The sequence below is a fragment of the Amphiura filiformis genome, chromosome 12 (assembly GCF_039555335.1).
Source record: "Amphiura filiformis chromosome 12, Afil_fr2py, whole genome shotgun sequence".
NCBI classification, from domain to species: domain Eukaryota; kingdom Metazoa; phylum Echinodermata; class Ophiuroidea; order Amphilepidida; family Amphiuridae; genus Amphiura; species Amphiura filiformis.
In genome coordinates, this window is record NC_092639.1 from 12,029,528 (window position 1) to 12,055,801 (window position 26,274).

A 26,274-nucleotide genomic window follows, 5' to 3' on the forward strand; every position below is an offset into this window, starting at 1 on the left:
ACCCGAGTAGTTACGGTACATTTGATTTTTATGAGAAGAGATGTGTATTAGACTATGCCATAGAGTATGAGGTACAATGGTTATTGTTTGGCCACATTATCACTCATTTCTTGTGTATAACGATAATATTTCACCACTAGTTGATACTTTCCTTTCTTCTGCAGGTTTTTGAAATACACATTAGATCAGTATGTGGAGAATGACTACACGCTGGTGGTCTTCCAGTATGGTCTTACAAGGTCTAATAGGCCCTCATTCAACTGGCTGGTCCAGGTCTACAAGGAACTTGAAAGAAAGTGAGTGGTTCATGTATTATGCTATTCGATTTAAAATCCACACTACCCCTGTGGAAGATTTAGCTAAAGTCTTCCACAGAGGGAGTATGAGTTTCAAAGAGAATAGAGAGTTGGGTATAACTGCCATTTGAAATACTCACTCCCGTTGTGAAAGATATAGGTAAATCTATAATACAGGGGTAGTATGTGTATCAAAATTATGACCGACCAATTACATTTGAAAACCATACTCCCTCTGTGGAAGATATTTCCAAAATCTTCCACAGGGGTAGTATGGATTTTAACCTGAATAGCTCATTATGGATGAAGTATATCACATGGTGCAAACATGCACACACACACATACATGTATGAAAAGGCAGAAGTGGACAGCTGTACACCACTTGGTAGGTTTTAATTTATAATCATAAATAGTCATTTGCAAATCATAGCACTTTATTAGCCAATCGCAGATGACAAATCCCAGTGTAACTGTTTCACTACAACCTCATTCCCATAGCCATCGGTATAATAAAACAAATAAATACTACACGGTTTATATCAGGGTAATTATCGTTCAACTATTTTTCCGTAAGTTTTGGCTACAAGTCTATCATCCATCACCTTACGGGTTTGGGGTGATATGCCAGTAGCAAAAGTAGTTTGCCCTATTCCTCCACTAACCATGTAGTATTACTGTGGACACACATTTGAGTCATATCACCTTACCGTGTAACCTTTAAGTTTCACTATCTAAGTGCAGACTGTACAGATCCTACACCTTCAACTGTGCATCATGATAGTAAAAAATAATGCATTCTCATTTTTATGCTGTTTTTGATCTAGAAACACTGTCCATGAACATTCTGAGCATCCACTGCTATAGACAAATCCAATTTCACGCATTCCTACACCTCAATGGCAGCCATATTTGGGTCCCCGTCTGCTCCACCTCACTTAAAAAGTGAAATGATGCGGCCTTGGAGGGTATTTTTTTTTAAACTGCATTCTATCACCTGTGTTACATGTAGACAAAAGAATGATAACAGTTTACAACACAAAAGAATCTAACATCGAATTTTAAGCGGCTTTAATCCACCCAATTGGGCAGTCACAACACCAGTTTGGTGCTGCTGGGACCCAGTCAATGGCCGACCAAATCCTGACCATGACTTGGCTCGTTGGATTCGTCTATAATAGTCCATTTAGCTTGCTCAAGACAGTAGCATCTGCATAGTAGACAGCCGCAGCCGCTACAGATGCACCGCTTTTGATAGCGGGTATATCACACATGGATTCTACTGTCTCGAGAAAGCCAAACGGACTGTACACAGACTTCTCATGTGTGTGTCCTCATCTGGAGTTTACAACAGTGATCCACACAGGTACACAAACACATACAAAAAGCAGTAACACATGAATTAACACCCCTACATGTACACCCCACACACGATAGACAAATGTGTACACACATTCAAGCATACATTCAAACACATCCCTGCACACATGCACAAACATGCATATAAACTGTACCCTTCAGTGTAAAACAGCTGCACTATGTATGTACAAATTTGATTTAAGTTTAATACTTTTGATCCAAACAAGAACGATAAAGTTCGAGAGGTAGGAATTCACTACTTTAAAAAGTTTAAAAAATTGTAAACTTTAATAATATACCAACACTAATGAACTTTCATGAATATATACAAATTTATTTTAAATAAAAACTTTGTCCTTTTTCAATACCATAATGGCTTACCTTAGTTACCTACATGTATCGCAGTGGCTGGATTGGAGGTGGGGGTGGAAGGGTACGAAGCTTGTGTAAATATGCAAAAATCATTTTAAAAAATCAGCCAATTTTAGTTTCTCAGCCCTGGGAATTTGACAATATCTCAAATCCCTTATCAGCTATGTATTATAGTAACATTTTTGTGAATTTCAATCTTTTTGTTTTTCCAAATTTACGCTGTCATCATTTCAAAATGCATGCTATTTGCTTTAAAATTGTGAGGCTAAGATTTGTACCCCATAGGGAATAGAAATTGGGATTCAAGCGAGTTTTTTTTAATTGAAATAATTTTGTATGACATGCTATTGCTATCTTACCACATTTTCTCACATTTTCAATCTTGAGTTTTGTTCACTGCTTACTGTTTTCTGTTGTAATACAATTTGGCCGTTTTGTATTAAATTTAAAATAATCTTCTTGTTGGTTAATGTTTGTACTACTGATACATTCAAGCTAATCATTTTCATAATACATAGTAGGTTCACAGCAAAATCTGAGCAACATAATGTGTGTAATGTGCAGCCCAACTTTCTTTCTTTTAGTGTAGGTTTTTTTTTTAACACCATTGAGTGTTTTTTGATTGCCCTACAGGGTCGAGGAGCGCAAGTGAGTTTTTATTTTAAATTACCCTAACCTTCCCACTTTGCATGTGCTGCTGCGAAACTTTAATGCCAAATTTAATACCACCAGAAAAAGCGGGCATATAAATGCTTTGGTGGAGGTGGAACTTAATCTTGTTTTCCCATTTGAAAACAAATATCGTGAATGTTGTTCATTTTTACCACTTCATTTTTTAATACTCGTCATTTCCTCATTTTAACTCATTAGAACATCAATATACCATTCATGAAGTTTACCATACCCAAGTTCTATGATTTGATGATAGGTATTGCTGGAAAATGAAAATCATTCTTTAATAGCTATAAGGAATATTATATGTCACAGACAGTTAACATATGTTTGCAGAAAAACAACTGTACATAGACCCTTTTGTTGCTTGATGAGTGTTACACAGCTGTTGATTGGGTTAATCAATATTTGTCACAAGTACAAGTAGATGCAGATTTGCCAACTGTCCCTTATTTTGAGGGATTGTCCCTCATTTGGGGTTTTCCAAAGTGAAAAAGAGGGACAGTCCTGCTTTCTGAAAATTTCAGTAATGGCCAATTTAAATGTAAGAACAGCAGAAAATGATGCAAATTTCACTTTAAAATTTTGCTATAGCATTTCTTTAGTCTATTGTGATAAATTTAGACCAGCAAAGCCTTCCCTGAATTCTGAAAGTATTGCACACATCAAGTCTTTGAATTTGTCGGTACTTAGTTTGTGTACATATACAAGGTTTTGGCATCAATGTCCCTCTTTCTGACTTTGGTAGGTTGGCAGGTCTGTAGATGTAATAATTTGAAAAAACAAAGCAAAATAAAAGTCATATGTTCTAAACAAGCTGTTTAATTTTCTATAAACCCATCAAAAAAAGGAAGCCTCCACTAATTTGAGTGGTCATATACTCTGAGCACAAATAATTAAAACATTACCAATAAGATTGATATGGATGTGTGGACTGTGGAGAATTTTGTTAGCTGCTTTATGATACCACATTACTGTAAAAACAAATGGGAATGATTGGTGCAATGTGAAAGTCAAACAGATTATGCGATGTGAAATTGCATAGTCTGACATGTTCCGCTCACCGGAAGTGAGCAACGGTCTGCGTGTGTCATCAAGCGATAAGAACCTGCCTTGGTTGATACCCATTCAAACATATATGCTTCTACCTTTCAAATAGCACCAAATTTTATCCAACCATTAACTTCTTGATCATTCCGATTTTGTTTTAAACAAGTGTAGTGTCATACTGCAGCTAACAAAATTCTTCAAATGTTTATAAATATACATTTTATTGTTTTAATTCATTGTTTCTCAAATTTATGACCATTCAAACTGGTGGAGAGTTATGGAGACTTTTGTTTTTTGCTGTGTTTGAAAGAACTGATGAGAATAAAGAATATATGTAGCTATCATCTTATAGTACCTGGAGCAACCCATTACAATTGCATAACCCACCCATCTGCTTGAAATGTCATGTCGCTAACATTAAATTAGACAGGCCATACAGTAGACGTAGTTATTTTTTCCAACCATTATGGGACATGAATGCAGCAAGTGAAAGTTAACAGCCTTAGTCAGCAGCATAGCCAGCCTATTAGTGTGAAGGGGCAAAGGGGGCAAATTTTCGTCTCCATTTGTTAGTTTTCCGTCTAATGTTTAATCATTTCAATGACACTTTACTCTTTGCCGTCCCAATTTTGATCCCTGAAAATGTCGGCAGGGGCAGTTTACCCCGCCCCGCTACATCACTGCCCTTAGTGCATTATTTACTTTACCCTGACCTAGTTGTTATTCAAATTCCATTTGACAGAAACAGTGAAAACTGTGATAATGTGAAGATTGCTTGGGCTAAGAAGTAAGTTAACACCCTGAGCACTACCTGACGATCTAACATTGCCTCTGATTGGTCAATTACATGATATCTTCACTTTAATCACCAATCAGAATGGAGTTTTGCAAATAATTCACCCCAGTTTTTTGTGTGGTGAAATTATTCTAACAATGTTGCTGATTGGTCCAATTGATAACAAAAACTCCTTTTTGACCAATAGTCCTGTAGTTCTCATGGGGTTAAGATCTGGTTGATTGGGTTTGGCACATTGCAGAGCAATCTTTGGTTACTAAAGCAATTTAACTAATATCATTTGTTGGTCTAATTATGTTTCTAAAGAGAACATGTAGTTACTAACAGGGCCCAATGATTTGCGCACAAAGGAATTTTACAGGGGAATTGCACAAAAAATGTTCCAATATTGCAGGGGAGATCGTGGTGTAGGAATTATGTTGTATATCACAGGAATATTTCTCAAGGATGCGAGGGGAGTATTTCAACATCAAAAAAACAAACTATAAAGATAGATACAAGCTTAATGTTTACATTACAACAGAGAACAATGTTAACATAGACCTGACTTTACTTTACCTCTACTTTACCTGTAGATTTGAGAAAAACGACAGAATGTAATATAGTTACAATTTATAGCTAAAACTTGGCATGAAATAAGTGAATTCCTGAAACCTCATTATACGGATCAACCCAAATTGCGGATAGGAAGACAAGTTGTGTGGCGCAATGTGAAAATAGTTGGGCCCTGGTTATTAACAACCCTGTCAACCTGAAATCCTATAACCCCGCCTCCGACTGTTGACATCATTTTGCTCTTAGACACATTCCCCCTCCCCCTCCCCCTTCCCCCACCCAAGTTTGTATTGTCCTGTGTTATGTGTAATCCATACATGAAATATTCAGTTTCACACCATCTACATGTATACCACAATATATTACCTTAACAATTACAAATCAACACTATAGATAGTACACATCACAACCTCATACATTACCCACATAATATCCATAGACCATCAAATAGTGATAGTATTCATCATAACATTATATAACGATGGTATTTGAATTGAGATGTTGAATAGTTTGTACTATTTGACGAATCATGACTGGAAAATAATTTGTTTTGTATGGTTATAGAAAACAAATATTGCATGCCTACATTGTATAGACGATAATATGAATCAAATTGTGGACTCACCAAAGATATTTTTAGTAATGTTGCAACCTGTTCACCGGGTCTTCACCAGACTGCGCATAGACTTGACTGATGGTTTGGTCATGTGATTGTAATTGAGAGGGGAGTGAAAGAAGCCATCCGGGAAAGAGCCGAGCAGCCAACACTCAATAAGAAGAGGGGTCTCTGTTTCCTATCATCACCACCCCCCGAGACCCCACTGTGAAACTACTTTCTCGACGATTACCATCACATGACCAAACTATGAGTCAAGACTCTGCACAGTCTGATGAAGACCCGTTGATCAGGTCGCAACTTAACAAACATATGATGGTATGTATACAAAGATAAATTACTCAAAAATTGGAGCATCCCCGCTTGCTATGGCCCTGTGGTAATTAAAGAGGCAAAATAAAGTTAAGTAAATACCTTTCATAAAGATAGTCCACAACTTTTTAGCTGTCCTAGTTTATTATGTACATACGTAACTAGGATATTTCAGAAATTTGCAATACATTATTGATATGTGTTGTTAGCTATATATTATGTTATTCGGACAACAAATGTGGACTACCTGAATCTTGAGAGGTGTAGGCATAGATGTAATGCACAGATTTTCAATGAAAGGTGTTTGTGTATACTTAACATTGAAATGTTTGAGGTGCCATATGTGTTCACTATTTGGGAAAGCACCCAAGTTTAACTAACTGTACAATGTAATGTCAACCTCTCATATTTTATCTCTGACTTTTGGCATTATCAATAATTTCTTAGTTGATTAAAATGCCTTATTTAATTAATTAATTAATTAATTAATTAATTTATTTATTTATTTATTTATTTATTTATTTATTTATTTTTTTTTGATTTTTGATTGATTTATTATTTATTTAATTATTTATCTTATTTATCTTATTTATATTCATTTTTATTTATTTGTTTGTTGAAATCATGGGAACTGTGACTGTCAAGGGTTGGTGTCCACAATTAATGACAAAGAAAAGATTGACTAATAAGATCACTGTAAAGTCATTAAAATCACACATTTAATTGGCATTGTTGTGCACAGCTAATGTGGTGCTGGTGGATTTTATACAACAGGCTCAGCAATCCTGATGAAATTAATTACCATCCAAGCATTAGCAGAAGCTTTAAATATGTTGCACTATATTATCAAAATTTCCCTTGTGGTATTTGTAGATTTAATCTAAATTGGCATTTTCATGGGTACATGCGTTATAATGCATGAGACATTGAGGGCTTGCTTTGGTGGTTCTTAATTCCATTTTAGTATTTCATTGGCTCAATCTACTGTATTTTGAATGGAAAAAAATTGTGACGTTATGTTCTTAATCATGGGTTGAACATGTGAGCGAGTTGATGTCAAGGTTAAGTTTCCATGCACAGTGCTATATGGACTGCTATTCTGATGTTTCTCAGTAATGTATAGCTAGATGTGTGTTAAAGCATTTTCCAGCCTGATGTGGGAGTGACTTCAGTGCGCAGCTCATTGGGTGAAGCTACAAATCACTAGTGTTTGCTCAAAGCGCTGGCGTACATATGGACGCCGCATATATGCACGTGCGAAACAGCTGCCTCAACGCTTTGACGTCACTGCCACATTAGGGTGGAAAATGATTTGGATGATGAAGTTGCGACACCTGGAACTGGTTCCTTATTTATCATCTAGCATGCAAGCTCGCTAGTTTATATATCGACTGCACAGTGCTAGAATTGGGTAAGTGGAATAGTTGCCCTGTGAACTTTTGGCAATTTACACATAGTATATTGTACTCACCTAAGCATGTCAACCACTGCACTTACCCACTTCTGGCACTGAGCAGTCGATATATTGAGACCATCGGATTGGCACTTCACATAGTGCTGCACATGGACAATATTTAACATTGTTAGTGTGTGAGTCAGGATGGGTGAGTGGGGTTGGAGAGGGTGGGTGAGTGAATGAGTGAGTGGGAGAGCGATGGAGGTGTGACTGTGAGCAAGTTTGCAAGTATTTGACTATAATAAAAGACGGAGATAAAAAAGACTTAATTGCGTCTGACATCAGGGCAAAGGCGCGCCGTGATTGGTTGCCGACCTGCGCAGTACGGCATTTTCTGTCTAGTTGTCAGAATTTTAGAGGTGAACTAGTCTTTTTATTATCTCTGTCTTTCATTATAAAGGAGAGAGTGAGCGGGCAAGAGAGGGAGAGAGAAGAGGGAGGGAAAGGCTAGGGAGGTGGTGTATCTTAAAACTGATAATCAAGCACTCAACAGTTTATGAACCTGGAGAAATAATACAACTGACTTTTACGCACAGGGAATCTTGCCAGTATTATTTATTTGTGATGCTTGTCATGAACTAATCAATCCAGGTTCTTGCTACATGAAAGACTGTCAACACCTACATGAATTCACATACATGTGTGTATTCTTCTTACTATCCTTCACAGGTACAAGAAGAACTTGAAAGCGTTGTACATAGTCCATCCATCCAATGTAGTGAAGATGTTCTGGGGGATATTCAAGCATATCGTCAGTGTCAAATTCAGTCGTAAGGTGAACTACATGCATCACTTGTATGAAGTGAATGAATTGTACAGGGTGGATAGGCTGGATATACCAGATGATGTCTATGAGTAAGTGTACAGGATTTATTAGTGCTGTCATCCAAATGGGTTTTTTCTTGTCGACATGTCGGAAAAATTTGTCGACAACATGTCAACATAAAAGTAGGCCCATAATTTGGTCGAGAATGTCAATGAATAAACAATTGAATATATGAATACAAAAGCCACCTAAGTCCATACTTTGGCCAAATTGAGTTAAGCATGGGAAATTGTTGCTATACATAGGCCTGTTATATGCATGAAAGAACAACTCAAATTCATCCTCTGTGTCTATTGGGCATGTGAAAAATAGCATGTATGAAAGAATCACCCAATTCCATGATTTGAGTCTTGTAACACATTGATTGAAATCCAGTATGTATAAAAGTCCAAAATTTAAAATGAACCCCACGAAGTCCCTGAAATGCTAATCGTCATACCTAATACAGGTTAATCCACTCATTTGCACGTAAAACTTACCATATTGACCAGGTAAATCTAACTGAAGGAATTAAAATGATACACAGGTTTTTCTTTCAAAATAACTTCGCATGGACTTAGGTGGCTTTTGTATTCATGTATTCAATTGTTTATACCAGAGTAAATACCACAGTAAATGCTTATTCTACGTATTATCTTTAATGCCTGACATAAGCTTAGTGAAAATGGAGATCGGTATGATGAACAACGGTGCCATCTTTTGGGAAAAATCTTACTTAAAATTGTTTTTCAAGTATTTCTACTATATGTCATAAACAAAAAATTATGTCGATAAATGTTGTAATTCTGTCGGTCCGTGCCACGTCACTTCCGGTTGATGATGCGACTCAAATTTGAGTGAAAACAAGTCCTTGGTTCGATTTTTTGTTGATGATTTCTGTCATTGGTGTTGTGTATATTTCGATCGCAAATAGTCAGTGGAATCAAACAAGTTTCTAAGTTTTCAGAGTGGAAGTTACTTACTTGATTTATCGTTTTATATAATGACAAACCAACAATTCAAGTCCATGGTCGAGTGTTGGTTTTTCCGAAATTGACGATGTTGTCACTCCAGTCTGGAGTGACAACATCGATAGTCTCCATCACAGCCGGTTTCTGTCGTTGATTACAAACCGTGAGCCACGTGAAGCTTGGGCCCAAGACTAGAAGCTGGACCGACAGAATACAAATTTTATGTCAACATCTGCAACTTTTTCTGATGTCGACAATATGTCGACATAATTGCATGTCGATTATAGCCCTAATTTTTAAATAATATTTCATTCAAGAATTAAGTTACATGAAGTAGCGGTTAAAAATTGTAGGCACTGATACATTATAAGTTATAGCTCTGTATGTGATGTGACCTACTATTTTGTGTATTTTATGTCCCTGTTTGTAGTATCCTTCAAGAAGTGGCCCTTATGAATATGCAAGAATTCACAGCATACAAAGCACTAGGACTTTACCTGTTAGTAAATAATCTTTATATTTTCTATATATGTATGCAAATTTCCCTGTAAATTATTGGCTTAGCTCCGATTCTAGAATAAAAATGACCTTCTTAACATTCTTTTTTTTGTATCCTAGCCACGAACATAGAATTATTGCACAGAAGGGTGCCCAGCAACCAGGCCCAGAGAAACCAGTAGGTACAGCTGTCTTCTATGATACAGAGGATGGTAGTAAGGTATCTAAACCAGCCATGAATAGGCAATTTGGAGTCCCTCTTCGAGAGTAAGTAACCCAATATGGAATTTTAGCATAAAGTTAATTTTGTATTACTTCTGTGGTCTGAGCTGTGCACCGAGCGTACTCGAGCGTAAACACAGAAGAAATAAACAATCATGCAGATTGGCTGATCAATGCTCTTGACAATATGGCGGTTGGCCCATTGATTGTTGGTGCGATGCATAGTAAGTGACCTCGTCGCTTCTACGCATCGCCGATCACTAGCGCATCCCCCCCACCACAGAAGAAATAAAAAATATTAGTGAAAGTAAAAAGTCCATCTTGTGCAAGGAGTAAAAGAGTCAAAGATTAAAAAACGAGTTTGCGTCTGACGACACCTGTCAATCAAACTGTTTGTTTACGATTTGTCATGATGATTAATATTCTTGAACACATTGGAAACACAGCATGCCCTATGGTTAGGTTTGCACCTTCAAACATGTAAACCTTTTATAAGGCAAGTATTAGGGATAGGAAAGTTGCTGTTCTGAAGGTACCATGTTAACAATGCCAAGAAAAGTTGATTTTTGCCTTGTAAAAGTACCAACATCACTTCCCATTTTCTGTGATTCCTTTTCCCCAATGAAGGAACCAAATGAATCAACCTCCCTCATACGCGTTACTAACCAATCATTGGCCATGAGGAGTCTGATTGACAGGATCGTTAGATACGAACTAGTTCAGCAAATGAGATGGCTGATGTTTGATGATATGATTCCATTTACCAAATAAAATCTCACTTTCACATGCCTGCTACATAACTTTGGCATTTTCTAAAGCATGTAGGATAACACATTTGCTTTTGTGTGAATAAGGATCACACCATTTTGTGAACAGGAATTATAATAAGAGCAAGATCCCAAATATGGTTATCAATTGAATACCTGAGTGGAAGAAGGGCTCAACTCCAATTTTTTACAAAAATGAGTTAGACCCAGCATTTTATTGCCTGCAGACTGTTCTTCCTTGTGTGTGAAAGCTGAGCCCAAATCCACTCTCTAAATAGTCTTCCATGTACACTTAATCATAGTTTTCATGGAAGAAAGGCCTTTCTTCCACAAATATTGGGTTAAAGAGGAATTTTGTTCATCCATGAAATCTGCTTTTCACTACAATAAAACTTTCTTGCTAACATATTACATGCTTCTACTTGTGCAAATAATGGATAATTATCACATTTCTGTAGCTGTTTATAACACATCTGCTTACGGAACTGGCACTTGCAATATATTAGTGGAAGAAGGGCCCAACTCCAGCTCGTATTAAGACCTGTACCGTTGCCATGGAAACATCATATATAATTTTGAATGTATGTAATATTATATGTTCATGTATTAAAGTTCCCTGAAGATGAAAACATTCTGTCTATAAAACTTTTCCAAATATTAAGTTTTTTCTTAATATCTCAAAAACTGTTTTGATGGAGTTGGGCCCTTCTTCCAATCAGGTATTCAATTAGATGTGATCATATTGAGTGAATCACTTTCATATCTGGAGAAATATATAAAGTGTAAAAAAAATAGATGAGCAATAATTGTATAATATGTTAATCTTTATACTGCTTATTTTTATTTTCTCAGACTCAAGGAAAGAAATGGAGGTGACCCTATTCCAAAGGTTGTAAGAGAGACATCAATTTATGTCAAAGAACATGGTAAGATAATTCTGACAGTTTTGATATTGATAAACAAATACTTTGTAATAAAGTCTGATATGATCTAATTTTGGTGCCATACAGGTGTTTTCTTTGTGTCAGCATATGACACCATGAGAATAATGTCATAGAGCCACACCTTCCATGTATTGTATTTTTTGGTTCCTCAGTTGAGACAAATATATGTCTATAAAGTGTCTCCAAATGTCACAGCTATTATTGCAACTCTGTGCCAAGATGATTTTGCTGCGATTCCACTAGCATGTGTTACCCATTTTCATGCTGACTGAAAGGGGGGTGCTTAAACAAATGCTAAAAGTTATAAAATTAGCAGGGGCACCAGTTAGGTCTGATATGATACATTTTGTATGGTATCTTGAAATCTGCTGTTAAGAAACAGAAAGTGTTATTTTCAAGCAAGTTTATTCCCATGTTACGTTTTGTGTATATCATGTACCATAATGTGACCTTGTTCTATTGTTATTTATCATGCAGGTCTTAGCACAGAGGGTATATTTAGACGATGTCCCAATGCACTCACTGTGAAGCAAGTACAGCAGAAGTACAACAATGGTAAGTGGTACATTATTGATTTAGTAACTGTCAGGATTTTTTTTTACATTTCTGGAATTTCAGCTCTTTTTTTTGGGTGGGAGGGCTATGATACCCCATAGCCTATTCCCTGGACAAATTGGCATAAACGTTAGATGTTGCACGCGCAAGCATCTGGCAAAGATTGATTTTCAGGAATTTTTCCAATACCTATGCTATGTTACATTTCTGATTTACCTGGTGTTCAAATACTTTCTGCAATGTAGCTGTGTGGTATTGTGCTATACACACAGAAAGTTAGTTTCTTATTACTTTTTTCTGAAAAGGAAACACTGAAACAATAACAGCAGATTTTGTTCTGTATATGATAAATACACCAGGAAATAGAAGTAGATAAAACCATTCTGTGTAAAAAACAAATATATAGAAAGTTATTTCGGTGACTATAATGTCATCCCCATTTTTTTTTATTTTGAAACAAAAGTATGATTTTTTAATTTTAAGGCCTTATTTCGTACTTCCAACATATTCAGGAGTTACTTTCCATAATCATGGATGTATGTTTTCCAGGGATTTTTTTCCTGTTTCTGATTTCCGGATTTTATAAAAAACAAAATGAAAAAGATATTAAAAAAACTAAACAACAAATGATTATTCAATCATCATAAAAAGAGAAAAAAATTGTTGGTGATACATACCCGTAACCTAGAGTCCGAAGTTTTCGGAGGTAAAACACGGAAAATGACATTTTTGTATGACGTGACAAAAATTGTTAAAAGATAAGATAAATAAATGTTAAAAACATTCTTGAGATGTGCTGTCAATTTTTATGATAAAAAATACTGTTTAATGGACCCCCTATCCATCCAAACATCGTAACAGTCGGCCTATTATCGTGAGAATATTCCAATTAAAGCATATTGATCGCGATATTGAACACTTTATTGTGACATTATTATAATTCATAACCATTGTTTATACATTTTAAGCTTTATTCATAAAACATGGATTTACAAATTTTACAACACAGATTACAACACGGAAAATGGATTTTAGAAAACGGTAAACTTCGGACTCTACGTTCGTAACCTATTTCCCAATCCTCGAGATCACTACAATAATTGTGCCCCAGCAGGCCAGCACCTTTTCAGGTTTTTTTTTCAACAGCTACATACTTACAATCCCTGCATAATATCTTTGCAAGCTTGTTGAAGCTGATTCACAGCAATTTCATTAATCTTTAAAAAAAATTTATTCAGTGTATAATATGTGTACATCCATATCAAAAGGATGCACTTGTCGGCTGCTACATGTGTCTCTTTTTACATAATAGCTAGGAATATATACCAGACTCATCTCAAGTTTAGGTCACTTTTAAATCATACCCAAGTCACCTGGTTTAGGAATGTTATCAGCATTCCTAAACCGTATGACATGGGGATGAATTGAAGTGACTTCCACTTGAGATGAGTTTGATATATAATCCTAGCTATTATGTAAAAAGATATACATGTAGCAGCCGACAAGTGCATCCTTTTGATATGGATGTACACATATTTGGATATGTACAATCAAGTACTTGTATTAACTAAGCTTCAGAAATTATAACTTTTATTATCATCCTCACCATGTAAACTACACTATACCATATTTCACCTTGGGGAGGCTGTGACGTCAGTGTGCATATTACTGGGCTATCCCAATTGAAATCCACACTACACCTGTGGAAGATTTAGCTATTAAAGTTTTCTGCAGAGGGAGTATGAGTGTTGAATAGAATAGACAATTGGGTAACTTCCATTTGAAATACTCACTCCAGCTGTAGAAGATATATGTAAAGCTAAGTATAGTACAAGGGGAGTATGGGTTTCAAAATAATTAACCCTGAGCACTTACGTTTGAAATACATACTCCCCCTGTGGAAGATATTTCCAAAATCTTCCACAGGGGTAGTGTGAATTTTAACTGGAATAGCCCATGTCATACTCGCGCACATACCTCGCCAAGTTGAAAATGGTATATCAAAAGATTGCACTCCCTAGACCAAAGTCATAAACTTGCCAAAGATGGGACAAATTTTGTGAAAATAGACTTTAGATTAATTTTTTATTTATTTACATTTTCAGGTGAAAAGGTTGATTTTGCTGAACTTCTGGACGTCCACATTCCTGCCCTAATTCTTAAGACATTCTTCCGAGAGCTGCCTGAGCCAATACTCACTGTGGAGCTCTATGATGAAATGCTTAGGATACACGGTAAGAAGGGGAATACTTTTAGCACAGTCTAACAGCCAGTGGCTGGAAACATTGCTGTAGGGCTGATGAAAAGTTACATGCTTGACTGGCTAGTAGCAATGTAGCCTGTTCAATAAGACCCTTGTATTTATGGTAGCTAACATTTCCTGTCAGGCTGGTAACTTTTGCTTACTTTTGCCGTGTGCGACTGGCAAGTGCCAAAAAAGTTTAGATATATATACAAGTGTTGTGAATTCTGTATCATTCGGTATGATAAGTGTGTTGTTGTTGTTTTGTTGCCTCTGCTGCTTTGACATTCTGTAATCTGTTTACATTGCTGTTGTTATTCAATCAGTCATCAGCCTCTTCTGAATTTACACAATCATTCACATGCGTCAAGTGCGGATCGATGTGAACAGGGCATAATTTAGTGTGCACATTTTGTGTAGTCAAAAATGTAATACTACAAAACTGAATAGAATATTGCCTGAATAATCATTTTGCTATTCAGTGCCAGTGATGTACAAGTATGCACCTGCAGTAGGTATGCATTAAATGTTTAAAGCCTGTGAATCCCAGAAAAAAAGGTGCTACATAAAACACACACAAATCTCAACAAATTAGCATAATAGTTTGTGATCAAAACACCCAATATGTGGGCTTTATGTTTTCAAGAGTGAAGGAGGGGGATAATGGGATATCCCATGTTTTCAATGTCACAAAAGCTTTGAGAGAAACATACTTAAATATCATTGTTCTTTGTTGTTATTATCATTATTGTTGTTGTTGCCTAATTGAAAATCAAAACATTTTTGCTTTCATATCATTTCCCCTGCATCAACCATCAATAAACACTCTCATCTGCTCATCACCCTGCTTATGACACCTGGATACATATTCACTGCTTACACTGGTGGAACTGGCTGTGCTTTATGAAATGAACCAATACTTTTGTATTTCATAACATACCATCTACAGCACTATGTAAGTATCATTGTGTATATCATTTCCTACATAAATCAAGTTTATGAATGAAAGTAAAAAAATGTCGGCATTTATAAAGCTCCTTTTCAATTCAAAGTGCTTTATATTTATTCTACTATACCGCTAGTATTTATTACGATACCATTTCCTACATAAATCAAATGAATGAAAGTAAATAAATGTCGGTATATCTAAAGCGAATTTTCAATTTAAAGCGCTTTCCATTTATTCCGCTATCACTAGTATATATCACACCATGGTGGCTGCCAACAACTAGGGTGCCACTATGACCACCCTTAAAGGAAGGTGACCTGATATATTTGGAAAATCAAATTCTTTAATACTTACGTATAACATAAAATGTCATCCCTTTCAAGCACTCTTGCAAAAAGAAAATGTAAATGTTTTTTGTAAATGTCTACAGTGTTTTTATTAATGATAATCATTATGATCATATAATATATTGGTTTCAAGTGAAAGGCCCTATTTTTCTCATAAACATATTGAAATTAGAAGTTCCAACTCAGTGTATTTCCCAAGATATCATCAAAAAACTGCCTAATTAGTCTCAACTATGGTATACCATAGTTAAGACTAATTCGGCAGTTATTTGATGATTTCTTTGGAAATACACCGATTTGGAACGCCAAATTTCAATATGTTTATGAGAAAAATATGAGCTTTCATCTGATACCAAAATCAGCATTTTGATGAGGTAAAGTGGGGGATGAGATTTTAAATCAGGTTACCCACCTTTAACAGATGTTCATTATATACCTGAATGGAGTGGAACAAGCAAGATAAAGTGTCTTGCCCAACACTTGAGGCTAATACCCATAACCTTGTGATCATGCGTCGAAGGCCCTATCCATTAGGCCACAGTGCTCCCAAGTATGTGGGAGATTTTCTTCGATATGTATTGCAATTGTCCTTTGGGTGGGTGCGTAGATTTAGTGGTGTTTATCTGTGCTCCCACCATTTTTGCCATTTCCCTATATTTATCATAACCTACCGTATTTAGTCAAATAAACGCCTCGAGCGTTACATTTTCCCAATGGGGGTGTTTATTCAAGGTCAATTTTAGAGTGATAATTCCTGTTAAAATCATTAGGTAAACTTAAAACTCACGCTAAATTGACGAACTATGAACTCGAAACACAGACTTCCAGTTCACTTCGGGTTTCCAATCCAGATTTTCACCAATTATTAACGCTATTATCGACCATGTGGGCGACTTGGTAAGCTTACTACACAAGATAGCATGGAAATATTGGCATTTTTTAAACATCTTGGTTGAAAAAAGTGGTGGGGGGCGTTTATTTGAGAGGGGGCGACTATTTGACGAAATACGGTATGTGGGAGATAAATCAGAACATTATACTCAGGGAAGAAGTCTAGTTTTAGAATGCAGAAGTAAGGAAACCAGGGTACCCAGAGAAAACCTGCGAGTTGCAGGTATATTGATTGGAAACAAATACACATGAAGTTGCCTGGGAATGACTGCGACTTGAACTGGATTCTCTGCAACCTATTCCTGTTGCATTTATAATAAGCTATATAATGAACATGTCATTTTTTGTTCCATTTAAATATAGATATGCAAGACAATGATGCAATGGTGATAGCCTGCAAGAAAATTATTTGTGAAAAGTTACCAGAAGATAACTACATTGTATTGAATCATCTCATGGAACTATTATACCTGGTAAGATTTGCCATCAGTTTTTGCTTTGTCATTACGTTACAAGTGCCTTACTGAATATGTCATGTTTCACTGCAACCTCTCTTATCTGGCCATGATGGGACCAAGCTTTTGTCTGGATAACTGAAAAAGTTGGATAAGTGAGATTAGTGAATTAGAGAATAAAGATAGGATTTTGTCTTTTGCCTATCAATATCGTGTCATAATGGATGGGCTGGCCAATATTTTGAGTAGTGGATGCGGCGCATCCACTACGATAAAAATATTGGAAAGCCCATCCATTATGACACGATATTGATAGGCAAAAACAAAAGCCTATATTTTATTCTCATTCTTATTCAGTTTTAATGTAATTTTTATGAGAAAAACTGCCTTTTTGCAGAAAAAAAAAAAGTTACTTTTGTGAGCAACAAGCGTGCCGCCGGTGCGTGGCGGCGCGTGCCTTGACTAATATCACTAGCAACTATTGTGAGATATTATACCAGAAAACCAATCAAATTATGTGAATTCTTTGCAAGACGCACCCATTGAATAAGAATTAGGCGTAATTCTGAATGACTGAAGTGCTTTAATTGGGACAATGCAACGCTGGCGTGATTGTTTCGTGACACCAAGATCGGCAGCATAGAAAGCACAGGGACTTTGACTGTTGATACATAGTCTGTAGTAGTCTGTGGTTGTATACAACATCAACATGTCCTTTTACATGAAATTAAGCATTAAAAACATGTTTTCTTATGAAGGTCACACATCCAGATAACAGAGAGATCTGTATAAAAGAGGCAGGGGAACTCTATTTGTGAAATAACAAAATTTAATTTTCGTCTATACTCAATACAATTCCTTTGGAAAAATTGCCGCAAATTGGATTATCTGAATGTACATGTCAGGCTAAAAAAATGATTGTTCGCTTATCCATAGATCACTTTCAGAAGTTTGGTTGGTCGGTCGGGACAAGTTTTTTTTTCCTTTTTCTTTTTTTTCAAGTAACAATAGCATAGCTTAATGTGAAGTAATTGTTTGTTTGTAAAACACTCACTGACCTAGAATTTCCACCAAAGACAAATTCAAGATAAAATTACTAGTCTCAGCTTTATTTGACATGTAGGCCTACATGTCTGGCAGACTTAAAATACTGCATTTTTAAATTCAACAATGTTTTACTTTTTACTTGTGTATATGAAATATAATATCGGAACCCTCAGTCAGGTACGAATGGACAGGGGAAACATGCAGGAAATGGTATTTTACAACATGACTTTTATGGGAAAATTGTAAAAAAAAACTTTTTCAAAAAACAAAAGTTCTACGGTTGGGACTGCCAAGACGGTCGGTCGAACGAGGACAAGCAAACAACTTTTTTTCTTGGCCTAAACACAAAGCCTCTGTTTAGATGACTCTTTAAGTTTTGTTTGTTTGTTTGTTTTGCAAAATTACAGGTCATGGAACATAGTGAGAGAAACAAAATGACTGCACCAAATCTTGCTGTCGTGTTTGGTCCAAATCTGATGTGGCCTAAAGACAAAGCAGCCTCGTTATCAGCTCTCTCACAAATCAACTCATTTATCACTACACTTTTATATAACTACAAGGATATATTTACCAGGGAACTCTCCAGTACAGCCAACACACAGCAGTAGATATATGCCATACTGGTGTGGGGTTAAAGGTCAGCTTATGTAGTCTGCATCAATGGAGGGAGATATTGTTGGAGAAGTAAAAGAAGTAAAGTCACTGATCACATGATACCCATTATATAACAATGTGCATGATTGGTCAAGAGCTGATCATATGATACCCATTATATATAGATATAACAGTGTGCATGATTGGTCAAGAGCTGATCATATCACGATATCCATTATATATATAACAGTGTGCATGATTGGTCAAGAGCTGATCATATGATAACCCATTATATAACAGTGTGCATGATTGGTCAAGAGCTAACTCTGTGCATGCAGAATGTACCATGATTGGGCAATGTGTGTTTTAAGGTGCAGAATGCTAATGGGACTTGCAGTTTTGCTTGCCATTTGCATTTGCAATTAATGCAGGGGCAAAGCTGTTGCAATGACCAAATGTTGCGAAGAACAAACATTCAAAAAAGGTTCTAATTCTTTGAGCAGAAAAGCACAGAACACACATTTACAAGTTGAAAATGCACTAAAAACACACAAATATTGGGTTTATTTACTGGGACTTATATATTTACAAATTTGGGTACAGTGCTAGATGTGACATTACTTCTTTTACTTGTAAGTTGATGATCATCATGTACAATTTCCTTTGTGTCTACACCTTCCTTTTGTAAAACTTGTAACATTTGTATTATTGTCATACTTACCCATATATGCCTTGTCCACAAAAGTGTGAAAATTATACAACAATAATGTCAAGATATGAAGTTCAAAGCATCCAGTAGTAAGTTGTAGTGAGCCATGACAAACACCTCACTACAGTCAGTTTTTATCAAGCAATTGCTTTGGATGTAAATTACCAGTACGCTGTCCTGACTATCCATTATAATCATTTGTAATATTATATTTTATGTGCTGTGTTTCCAAGTATGAATCCCAAAATGAACATTGATTTCCATTTGGAGAGTAAAGATAATAAGACTATGTGATCAGAGTTTACAAATCACACATATTTACGCATTCACACACTTTCCGTACCCCTTCAAATGCAAAGTAAAAAGTCCAACACATACAAAATCTTGAAAACGTACGCATTCATTCATTATTTGATATAGAAAAGTATCATCTGGTAATGATAGACGACGAAAGTATACCCTTCTTATTATATGAGAATGAACCATGGAATTATGGCCGTAACTAGTACGGGCATGAGTCGGTATTTACTAGCGATTCTTTAACGTCAGGGCGAAAAAAACATTGTTAAAAAATATTTTTAAATACCCTCTGGGCAATGTTTTATACCCCTTCAGATGAAAAATTTACAATTGAAAGGGTACAAAAAATAGAATATACCCCTTCAGCAAAATGCTTGAAGAAAACCCTGTATGTGGTATGTTCTATTGTTTTGTAACAGTACTAGATTTAGGTTAATGAAAGTAACAGGAAAAGGGATATTTGTGAGTGGTATGTGTCAATCAAGAGTAGAGGACAAATATGGATTTATTGTTGTGGACCAGAAAACTTGTGTTTCTACAAGTGAAATTCCAAATAATAACCAAAGTTACATTTGTGATATAGCTTGTGACCGTACATCATAAAAATATCTTATTATTTCAATGAATAAAACCACTTTATAAGTGATTAATTACATGCTTTCAGTATACCAGTGCCAAATTATTAACTGCAAAATATCCCCAATCTGTTAAGAATTTTTAGGTACCTCACAGACCAAGAAGTTTAAAAAGTTTTCACTGTATTATCAAAGTGAGGGTTCAAAATGATTTGATGCTTGATAAAGATCCGCTGATTGTAGTCTGAACTGGAACTAAAATTTGCAACTCATTTTGCTACGCTGCATCTGATACCATCAAACTCACTTCATCAGGCATCTGACGTCACACCATTCTCAGTCGGATTCCTGATGAAGTCCTATGGACGTAGCAAAGTGAATTGAAAATTTTTAGTTCCAGTTCATGTTAATTTAAGAATAATATACTGGTGTTGTCAAAGAGAGATCGCACTGGTATATGTACATGCGGAATCCGTTTGTTTGTCACTATCAGACCAACCTTTCAAATAACTCTACTAACCCACATTTTTTTTCAAATTTTTTGAAAGAAAGATTTTTGCTCCAGCTGATTAAATTTTCAAACACACACAAAAAATATTATATGTGACCATCCACCACAACTGAGCCCGGATGTCTCCAGTGCCACTATTGAGATATGCTCCATTGAACTTAACAATAAACAATAGGAAACAAAGGATTTATTGACTGTTTTATTGATTTTCACTACTACTATAGTGTTAAGTACTATAGACATGATATACATCATTTTAAAGCTAATTTCAAGCAGAATATTTTGGTTGAATATCTCAAAAATGATGATTGGCGACTTCAGGGCTCAGTTGTGCTGGATGGTCACATATGTTATCGATTTCTTTAAAAATTCATGTGTAAGTTTTACTATTTTCTCTATAGAAATGTGATATGTGGAATCACACACTGATAATGACTTTTACTTTGGGACCAAAGAAGTAAACGCCACAAAAGACTAAATCTCTTATTATTTAATCTATGACAAACACACACTATATCAGTTTATGCCTTTCGTATATGTACCTGTGTATGACTATGTAACTTGGTAAATGGTATATGTGTGTGTGGCACCCAGCACACTCTAAAATGACTAAAACATTGGCTAATATGGTAACAATCAAAAGTTTATAGTAATGCACAATGCAAGTGGGTGGTTACAGTAATGGAGTTGTCCCTCTTTAAAAAAAATCAAAAACATTATATTATGAAAAACCTAGTAGAGAAGCAAAGTACTATATATAGTCGAGATGTTTGTATTATGTATTGTTAATTAGATCCCTTATCGTCTAATTGGCTTGTATTCTTTTTCAAATAATGGGCTATTCCATTTAAAATCCACACTACCCCTGTGGGAGATTTTGGAAATATCTTCCACAAGGGAGTATGAATTTCAAATGGAATTAGCACATTAGGCAGCTCCATTTGAATTTCATACACCCTCTGAGAAAGATTCAACCTGAATCTTCCACTGAGGGAGTGCGAGTTACAAATGGAGCTGCTTAAATCTGTTCATTCCGTTTGAAATTCATACTCCCCCTGTGGCAGATATTTCCAAAATCTTCCACAGGGGTAGTGTGGATTTTAAATGGAATAGCCCAATTACATGATTATACTGATTTTTTTTAATAGAGCACAAATTGGGTGTGAATATCTCATAAGTTGTGTGATACATGTATCAAATTATATTATTGTTATCAATTTTGTCTCACAGTTAAGCAATACATGAATATGTCTATTTTTAATATATTTATTCCTATCGTGTTATTATTCAATAGCTTAGATGTATTGAGTATAGAAAAGTTTAATGGAAATTTCAATGATTATGTTTTTATGTTCATTTTTATGTCAGTTTGCTTTCAATTCTATTTTACAAAGCAATTCACTGGTCTTGTGCTGTTCTATTTGAAATCCATACACCCCCCCATTGAAGATATAACCTTAATTTTCCACACCGGGGATGTAGACAATATATAGAGTCACACATTCAGGGAACTCAATTTGTAATACCTACTCCCTTTGTGAAAAGTTAAGGTCAAGTGTATGGATATCAAATGCAATAACCCATTGCAGTGATATTTGAGCTGATTTTAGGCATGTGCTATATCAAGGGCTCAGTGTAACACACTGTCTCAACTCCATTTCAGCTATTTTGAGAACATTGCTTTTGAATAATTCTGCTGTCATAGGCCTTTATATATAAGGCTATGTTTCACAGCTCTGTAGCCTTAAATATTTGAATTCACATGGAAAGTCCATTATTTTCTGAAAAAGGTGGGACCAAAATCTAATTTTTGCCCAAATTGGAGATGAGGCTGTGTTGTGCTGAGCCCTTGATATTCTTCTAATAAAGGTTGTAATGAAGCAGTGACCGCTGCCCATATGAAATACATATCCTGAATGAATGCATTATCACTATCACTTTTATTTCAGTACTTATGATACTGATACTAAAAGCTACCAGGGAAGGCTGTTAGGCTACTATAGTTTGTCCGGCTTATAATTGGCGAAATAACATGAGACTCGTAGCATTGTGTATTGATGTAGAATGGTGTGCACACAGTTGGGTGCAGCACTTATGCTAGTTGCATGTTGCGTAATGCATGACTGGCGCTCGCATATGTACATTTACACAAGTCTCAGATGAGGTCTTGCACAGTAACAAATAATTTTCATCAATTATAAGCCTAACAAACTATTTTATTGAGTTTGTTACTACCCCATCAATAGTTTGATCAGCACCATGTAGGGCGTGTTTCAATATTTGCAGTCAATTTGTAGTAAAGATGAACCTTGTAATGCAATGTATTAAAGGAAAGATACCGTTCAAAAAAAGACCCCAAAATGTTAATTTTAGAGGTTGAGGTCTATTTTGCAGACATGCCAATTTTCCCAGAAGAAGGTTCACATTTTAAAAGGCCACTTTCTTCAAAAAATTGTGGCCACTGGTATGTGCCCATGTGTGCTGAACATGGATTTAGTTGTAGGCAGCTCAAACACAACTTGCCATGTCCTGATGTTACTTGTATGTAATAAAATGGAGGAGGGGAACAATACGAGGGATGTTTTAATTTGTTTTAACAAATATGGTTCAATTGTCTCACTGGTGAAGTTATTTTGTCACACTGAAAGGTACTTAATTTGTCATAAAGATTCATATAAAGTAGTATAAGAATATTATTATCAAAAATGCTTCTTTGTGACGATGTGTGTGTGCTATTGAAAAGATTCTGATGGAACTCGGGCCATGCATTGATTCTATCATAGCCCATAAAAATTTGCCTGATGGCACACATGGGCAAAGGTTTTTTGGCACGTCAGAAGGGGGAAGGCTCCTTTGCCTCAAGGTAAATTTCACATACAAATAGAGAGCTCCCTCCTCTGAAAATCCCAACAAGAATTAAAGGTCCATACCATTGTTCGCTGGTGGAATTTTTACTGGAAGGCACTTTTAGTTTGTACTTAAAATTCCAGTATGTGCAATTTGGCAAATCTTTACGATATTGGGCTATTCCATTTAAAATTCACACTACCCCTGTGAAAGATTTAGCTAAAGTCTACCACAGAGGGAGTATGAGTTTCAAATAGAATAGACAATTGGGTAACTTCCATTTGAAATACTCATGCCACTTGTGGAAGATATAGGTAAAGCCATAATACAGGGGGAGTATGGGTTTTTTAAATTATTAACCCTACCAATCACATTTGAAAAACATGCTCCCTCTGTGGAAGATATTTCCAAAATCTTCTACAGGGGTAGTGTGGATTTCAACTGGAATGGCCCATTGAATGATGTTTTGAATTTATCCAGCACATTGTTATATTCAGTTAAATCTTTAAGTTTTGCAAAGTAATATTTGTGAATGTAAAGTGACCTTTAGTGATGCTTCTGTATTGCTATTCACAAGATATAACTTGCTGTTTTTATTTTACATTGTTTTAATTGAATTAAGTATAAATATGGTATTTATTATGTGACTGATAGTACAATTGAGAAATTTGTTCCTGTAATAGTAATTCCAACCTTTGTTAGGAAGTAATCATAGTCTATAAAATACAGTACAGTGTATCAATGATGTGACATTGCTGGGCGGGAAAATCTTCCAAAGTGCATTAAATTTTGACAATTCAAATCAAAGCCTTTTATGTGAAAAATGAGCCCAGTTTTCAAACCTATGGTTTGAACCCATGCAAATTTATTGGTCAAGCTTTTGAGTTTTAAAATATTGGACTCGACTACATCTCATCCAACTACGACTCGACTACGTCTCGTCCAATATTTTTAAACTGATAGCTCAACCAATAAATTTGTGGATTGGTTCAAACCATCCAATTTTATATCATTATTTTTTTCTCAGAATCATCCTTCCTATACATTGTATAGACTTGAAGAGTCCAATGGGTTTTGTACCAAAACTGTCTGCAACTTAAAGTGCATTGTAGACATTCTGATGTGAAATTTGGATAGCAAAATCGCTTCTATAAAATCCATGCGTTAGTTTCAGTAATTAAATTCAGACTGAACCTTTCTGAGGTATTTATATCATTGGGCCTTGATTTGCACATTAAGTGGTTTTGAAACTGGCACCCAAGTTTTGATTTCAAAGGTCATATCAACTGCTCAGTACCAGAAGTGGGTAAGTGCAATAGCTGCCATGTGTAGCTGCCATGAGTAGATGAGTACAATACTGTGTGTAAATTGCCAAATGTTCACATGGCAGCTATTAAACTTACCCACTTCTGGCACTGAGCAGTCGATATGCACATATAATGATTTTCAGTCCAACAAAAATGTGGAGCTAGTCAAACAAGCCACACAAAACCATACATGGAATCATTAAAATTTATGCATCAAGGCAGGCTAAATTAAAGAATCCATTACTGTTTTCTCCTGTCAATTACTTCTTATTAAGCATATTTGATAGGTATTTATTAAGGTGGTACTACACCCCCTGATAAATTTTGTAACTAATTTTTCTCAAAAAATAAATACACACTGGTAATAAAAGTTATGTATATATTATAGGGGCAAGGAATCCAATTACTTCACTAAAATTTCAGTGATTCAAGTCAAGTGGTTCATTATAATATGTTAAGAAATGAGGTACATTCTAGCAGTACCTCTTTTCTTATCATAAATAACGTACCGCTTGTCTTGGGTCACTGAAATTCCAGTGCGGTAACTGGATTCCTTGCTCCCTATAATATAATGTAACTTTGTTACCAGTGTGTTATTATTTTTTGAGAAAAATGCAAAAATAGTCACAAATTTATCAAGGGGTGTAGTACCACCTTAACTTGACCTCAACTGATATGTTTTCATTCACCATAATTGCTCACAGTGTAGGTTACTGGTCAAAAGAACGATGCTGTCAAAGCATCAAAGTGAAGCACTGAGATTGCATGGGACCAGTGTAACAAGCCCCCTATACTTTTAGTAGTGGAACTGTGTTGCTGACTCTGAGGTCTGATTTCTCGAAGCTTCGCTACTGGTCCGGCTTACTAAGCCACCAGCCGAGCCCTACCAATGTGAATCCATTTTATAGATTTATCTTTCTAGGTGATGTATGATGTGAAATTGAAAGTACTGGTATATAGGACTAATTGGGCTTAAGCATAATGGCTTTGGAAGCCTGACCACTAGCCATGCTTTGAGAAACTGGCCCTTATGGACTTGTAGGACACATTTACAATAAAACATTGTAAGAAATGTTTTTTATTAGCCAAAGTTAATTTTAGTACACCAAAGTAATTTGATATGAACTATGTTGTAGGGTACAAAAACCCGTGTACAGTAATGTGAATTATATGTAAATGTTTTATTAAACATTTTTTTTTCAGTCAAATTGTAAAATTGTGATTATATTCATACCAACATGTGAACCACCTTTATT

At 35.6% G+C, this 26,274-nt stretch overlaps 1 protein-coding gene across 2 annotated transcripts in view; it reads left to right on the plus strand.

The window, feature by feature from the left end:
- The window catches only part of LOC140165797 (rho GTPase-activating protein 8-like), a 43,212-nt gene extending 18,146 nt beyond the window's left edge, over positions 1-25,066 (plus strand). The window contains exons 4-12 of one of the 2 annotated variants that reach the window (XM_072189119.1): positions 165-296; positions 2,659-2,673; positions 8,152-8,337; positions 9,877-10,023; positions 11,598-11,671; positions 12,167-12,244; positions 14,350-14,478; positions 17,037-17,146; positions 18,583-25,066. In XM_072189119.1, coding sequence (XP_072045220.1) covers positions 165-296; positions 2,659-2,673; positions 8,152-8,337; positions 9,877-10,023; positions 11,598-11,671; positions 12,167-12,244; positions 14,350-14,478; positions 17,037-17,146; positions 18,583-18,783 — 1,072 coding nt within the window. In that variant the 3' untranslated portion in view covers positions 18,784-25,066. The remainder of the gene's footprint in view (positions 1-164; positions 297-2,658; positions 2,674-8,151; positions 8,338-9,876; positions 10,024-11,597; positions 11,672-12,166; positions 12,245-14,349; positions 14,479-17,036; positions 17,147-18,582) is intronic. The other variant, XM_072189120.1, reaches the window with a different exon arrangement.
- Positions 25,067-26,274: the final 1,208 nt, after the last annotated feature.